Consider the following 6,100-nt stretch of genomic DNA (forward strand, 5'->3'; position numbering starts at 1 on the left):
ATTTTGAAGTGTGTGAACAAAGAAAAATGTGTGCATATGTGAACATATACCTCTATCAAAATTGAGGACTTTCAGCCTGCTCAGAAAGGATGCCTAATTAAGCAGGATCTGCAGTTTCAAATTGAGAATGATGAGTCCTAACTAAACACACATTTGCATCTTGGCCTAAAATCAAGTTCATATTCCACAGAGATCACTGAAAGTCATTCGTTACGCACTTAGCAGGGGTTTTTTTGTGTGTGTTTTTTGGTACTCAAATGAGTTTACAAATCTCTTGAAGGATGTTTTGTTCTTAATTTTACAAAACCAGGTTTTCTAATGAGAACTTTGTTGCTAGGTTTTAGCCCAGAGGGAATTTGAACACTAGAGTTAGAACTCTTTACATGCTAGACAAATGAAAATAGAATGCGACGCAAAACAATGAAACTGACATTTAATTAAAATATAACTTTGTGACACATGTAAAGCATTTTACAAGTGATAATTACTGGTGTTTCATAACCCTCAAAACAAGGTAAAAATATAACTGGAACTCCAACATTAATCAATTAAAATTAAAATAGCCCTAATTAGTCAGATGTTACCCCTGCAACAGCATGCCTACTTCCTTTGCTGCAGAATACAGTGATATTCAGCCTAGAAAATCTCCATGCTGGTAAAGAGACAGGAAGAGTAATGGAGGTGGAGGGAAGAAGAAAACAGCTGCACCTCAGCTAGCCATCATCACACACCAGAAAGCAATCTGCTCCATGCTTCTCACCCTTGTTTGCTGTGCCTGATGCTCTTATGCAGCAGTAGTTTTCAGGTAATGTGTCTTATGGAACAATTCTGGTACACTGCATATTCACACTGTGGAAACATTCCTAGTTTGCGGGAGCTTATTGCATGCACATCAGTTTCCCTGCTACAACATTAAGAAGTCAGGTAAGAAGGTTCTCTGTGTCCTAGCTTGGATACTTAACCTCTCCATCACCTCAAATTCAAAGTCCTCTCCTTGGATGGATGCAATCCACCCCATTAAAACCAGTGTCAGTTTCTCCACTGAGACAGATCACATCTTATATATGCATATATAATTACACCTATAGTTCTAGCTTTTGTTATGTTTTACATATGTTGTACTCCAACAATCTCAAGAGAGCCCCTGTCCCTGTGCTAAACTGTGATTTACAATGTCACTGACTTCTACAACTCCCATCCCAATTCTTGTCAGTCGTGAACCAACCTAGAAAACTAGAGCAGTGGGGTTTTCCAATCTGGATTGTGTTCCTAGGAACTTGGGAGTTACTTGGAAGCTGAGCTGAGCAGCAGTTACTTGACAGATGACAGATTGGTCTACCTGAAATGTTAGCCCTCAGTCTGCTATTACTGATCTTCCCTGCAATATAGATCACTGGGAAGTGATAGAATGATTTTTAAAAGGACATAGTTGTAAAAGTATGACTTCCCCTTCCAATATAGAATATAGAAAAGTGATAGAAAGTAGAATGTGATTGTAGAACAGGGACTGAGACTCTGTAGTCCCTCCAGATGTTGTGCAATTCCAGTTGTCATGTTGATGGGTGCTGATGGAAGTTGGGGTCCAACAGTATTTGGAGAGCACACCTGTCTGTTTTAGAAAGTATAGCACTGCCCTCCATAGGCTGCCACAAAGTACTTCCACCAAGGATGAAATTACCATCACCACGGGATATGTAGCATGCAGTATTGGCCAAGTTCACTCCAGCCTCATGAACTCACATAACAGCTATCAAAAAACACAGTGGGAAACAAACACATGGTGTAAAGGCAATGAACAATGGAAACTGCAGTCTTTTGCAAACTCCTTGAAACAAGGTCCTCAGTTTTATTATTGAGGGTACCATGAGTGTGCCACAAAAATCCTGTTTGCAGCCTAGGTCGGTTTCATTCTGGGTCACTCACACGCTAGCTCTTGTTGTAATCAATTAACTCAATGCAACAGAATCGCAGCCGCCTGGGTCAAACTGAACTGGGTCAAACTCAATTTACACTATCTTACAGTTCACTCAGTGGGGCGCAGAACACGGGGGGGGGGGGACCAAATCCAGCTAAATCTATTATCACAAGAATTCAAAAAGCAACCTGGACTATGCCCAGAGTTCAGGAATATTTCAAAGAATCATAGAACTGTAGATTTGGAAGGGATACCAAGGGTCATCTAGTCCAACCCCCAGCAGTGCAGGGATTTCAGCTAAAGAATCCCTGGCATATAGATAGATAGCCAACTTCTGATTAAAAACTTCCAAGTTCGGGCAATGGGTTGTGTGTACGTTTTAATATCACCATGACTGGATGAGATGGTCGTTCTCAGTACCCCGAAGTATACCCTTGATGGGAGTCCCGCGAGCTGGGGGGGGGTGACTGTACCACCTCTGAGCATCCTTCCTTTCCAAGGATAACAAAAAGGTTAACTTGGGTTTGTTTTTGGAACAGGGATGGGAATTCCCTATGTGGTGGGGGGGACTCTTTGCTTGGGGAAACCAGCCGCCGCCCCGACCCTTTGCCCCCAAACTGCCCTCTTCGCCACCCGCCCTGGCTCCAGGGAGAGGAGGGAGCCGGCCCCGTGCGTCTTCGGGAGGACGAGGCGCGCGCCCCGCTCACCTTCATGGCGGCGCTCCCTGGCTCTCCCCGCGGCTTACTCGAGAGGAGGAGCGGCAGCGAGGTCGCCGCGGCTGCCAGAGCCTTTTCCCCGGCACTGAGCCTCCAGCTCCTCCTCCTACTCCAGCTCTGGATGTAAACACTGGAGAAGGGAAGGAGGGCGAAGGAGGGGACTGGCGCCATGGCAACCCACGCCGGAAGAGCAACGAGCGCGTGGGTCCGGCAGGGGGGCCTGGGGTAGTGGTCGCCATCTTCTAGTGGGCAAGAGCATCCTAGAGGATGCGGGGAGTTGCCAACTTTGAGGCAAGAAGGGCCCTGGGTGCAACAACTTCAGAGGCAGGGAATGTCCTTGCTGGGAATGCTGCTGCACTTGGAGTTTTTGTTTAATGAACTTTATAAAGTCTATAGGAATCATAGAATTGTAGACTTGCAGGGACCCCAGGGGTCATGTCGTCCAACCCCCTGCAAACAGGAATCTGCCTTATACAGAGACAGTTGCAGGGGAAGCCACCATGATGCCTTCCAGGTTTTGCTGGACTGCAACTCCCATCCTCCTTGACCAATGGTCATGCTGCCTGAGACTAATGGGAACTGGAGTGCAACAGCCTCTCAGGGCACTGCATTGGCTACCTGTGGTCTGCACACTGACTGGTAGCGGTTGTCCAGGGTTTCAGGCAGGACTCTTTTCCCAGTCTTACCTGAAGATATCCCAAAAGTCAGCCTGGGCATGCAGGGCATCTGGTCTGCCACCCAGTATTCAGCACATAGGGAAGGATGCCAACTTCACATTTTAGGAAATGTTCTGTAAGAAAGCTTTAGAATATGGAAAGATGCACATATTCATGTGAACTTCTGTGATGTGTGGATCTCTGAAATATGCCTCTTGTGACCATTAACCCAGTATTTCTTTTGTGTTTTGGGACTGTGATTAACAACTCTTCCGAGCTTAGTACAGTGGTACCTCGGTTTAAGAACAGTCCGGTTTAAGAACGATTTGGTTTACAAACTCCGCAAAACAGGAAATAGTGTCTTGGTTTGAGAACTTTACCTTGGTCTAAGATCGGAATCCGAACAGTGGAAGGGCACCAGCGGTAGGAGGCCTCATTAGGAAAAGTGCTCCTCAGTTTAAGAACAGTTTTGGTTTAAGAACTGACTCCCGGAATGGATTAAGTTTGTAAACCAAGGTACCACTGTACTGTATTTGGAAATGGAAACTAAGCTTGTCAAAACTGAACATATAGTACAGCTCACACAATGTGCCACTAGAGGGCAACCGCAGACTGTTTTGAGTTGCTGTTACATAGGGGAAGAAATCAAGAGGGGAGCATTTGTAGAGCAGAGGGAGTCAACATGAGCAGGAGACTAAAAGCCTGTCTAGTTAAACAAGATGACAATCTCAGTAGGCAGGCAGATTGATGCAGGAAAGCTGGCTCAGCAGATGTTTGGATCTTAGGTTGTATAGGACTTTAAAAGTTGAGACCAGCTCTCCAAGATCAGAAACCCACAGGGAGTCAATGGGGTGTATTTCAATACTGGCAAAATAGGAACCAGTATTGTTCACAATGAACATGAAGCAGTGAGTGTGGTGTGATTAAAGGGACCATGTGGGTGTACATCAGCTCGCCCAGTCTTGCCAAAGGTGTCCACATTACTATGGATGTTGGTGAGGGGGCACCTATGTGCTTATGGCCTTGAGTCCTTGGAATCCTGCATGATTGGTTCCAAGATCTTGTGAAACGTGCATGTGTAGGTAACCACAAAGAGACTTCTAGGTCTCTTGCAGTCTGTTGAGCATCCTACATAAGCCTTCTTACTTTCTGCATTTATATGCTGCCTTTCTGCCAAGACATTAAAGGTCATTTACTTTATTTCACAGGATTCACATACTGGATTGTTATAAAACGCTAAGCAGTTTACTAAAAGGATAAAACAATAAAATTATCTGTTAAGCCAACTTTTAAAAAATCAAAAACAAGCCCAAAACCAGAATATATGTCCACATCCTGCATGTCTGTGCAGGCTTGCCTAAACAAAAAAGTTTTTTTCAGACACCAAAAAGAATATAGGTAAGACACCTACCTATGTGTGAGTGCTAAAATAGCAAAAGAAATAATTCATATAAAATGTAACGTTGGCTGGCTTGAAGTGTAGAAGATTCCTCAACCTCAGACAGAAAGGACTTGTTGAACTTTGGAACCCCTTTCAGATCTATGGTGTAGATCTTATTGCAGCACCTGTAAAATGATACTGCAGATCTGGGAAAGGGTAACCAAAATGATCAAGTGACTGGAGCAGCTCCCCTTTGTGAAACAGTGGAAAGTGCAACTTAGCAAACAGGTGGGAAAATACTGGTAACCTGACTTCTCCTTCTCCCTCTCTTCTCACCTTACCATTGCTCCTCAGTACAGTAGGTGCACAGGTGTCCTGAACCTCTGGCCTACCTGGCAGCAAGTCAGTATGCTAAATCCAGAGCTCAAAGTTCAAAGGTCAGTCCACACAAGCAAAGTCCAAAAGTCAGGAAACACAGTTCAGGGTCAATCCAAGTAGCCAAGTCTGAAGTCCAGCAGTCAGGATACAGACCAGAGTCAAACCCAAAGCACAGTCCTGAGAGGCCCGGGAGCATCCAAAGCAAGTTCCCTCAGCATGGGCAGTTAAGCAAACACAGTAGCTCAGCTCTGCTTCCCTTTTATACTTTGCCTGCTGATTGCAGCATCTGGGCTTGACGAGGCACGAGACCCTCACCTGTTCTTCGCCTACTCCGGAACCACACACCTCCTCCCAGAGCTAGTGAGCCCCACCTGGCCAGCTAGGGAGCTGGGCTCTGGGCCCTTGCCTGCCTCAGCCTCCTGGAGTGCCCTGCCTGCTGCTCCCTACATATCTAGAGTCCGCCATGTTCATGAAAACAGGAGCCCCTCTGCTCTGGTGATGGGTCCTGCTGCTCTGGTTCCTGTGCACAGACCCCCATCCCTTCCCCATTCTCCATCACCCTGTGAGTTCTTCCTTCCCCATCCTCTACTTGCCCTGGTGTGTTTCAGTCCTGGCTACACTCCTCTTCCACCTACTCACCGTCGTCTTGCCAGTTCATGACAACAGGAACATTAAACTCGCTGGTACAGAATTTCCCACTCTGCTGAGTGGCCTGTTCTGTAACCCACATCAGGATCAACCCGTCTCTACTTTAGATTTTAAAGACATCTTAAAAGGCTGTGTTGAAGGATCTAAGCAAGAGCAGTAGATACTACAAGTACTTTGGTCCAAAAAAGAGCCAGGGGTGGATGGCGGGGGAAGGGGAGAATGAAAGTGGATGTGGATGGTAGACTACAGCTTTGAAACGGGATTTGCTTTGTCAGATAATTAAACTCATTAAACTGCCCATTATATAAAAGTATATGGGAAGAAGGTTGCACAAGAAAAGTTGTTTGTGGAGATGTTTGTTTACAAAGTGCTATGAGAGTGGTTAACTAACCATTCATGGAGTTGG

The 6,100-nt window shown here is 45.6% G+C and overlaps 1 protein-coding gene across 2 annotated transcripts in view; it reads right to left on the reverse strand.

The window, feature by feature from the left end:
• The window catches only part of LOC309534892 (transmembrane protein 263-like), a 331,671-nt gene extending 326,425 nt beyond the window's left edge, over positions 1-5,246 (reverse strand). The window contains exon 1 of one of the 2 annotated variants that reach the window (XM_082227435.1): positions 5,061-5,246. Coding sequence is in view for 1 of the 2 variants with exons in the window: in XM_082227434.1 (XP_082083560.1) it covers positions 2,623-2,628 (6 nt within the window). In the remaining variant the exon portion in view is untranslated. Of the gene's footprint in view, positions 1-2,622; positions 2,785-5,060 lie in introns of those variants that run through there. The other variant, XM_082227434.1, reaches the window with a different exon arrangement.
• Between the last annotated feature and the right edge of the window lie 854 nt (positions 5,247-6,100).

This window comes from Podarcis vaucheri, assembly GCF_965113315.1.
Source record: "Podarcis vaucheri genome assembly, chromosome: 1".
Taxonomy (NCBI): domain Eukaryota; kingdom Metazoa; phylum Chordata; class Lepidosauria; order Squamata; family Lacertidae; genus Podarcis; species Podarcis vaucheri.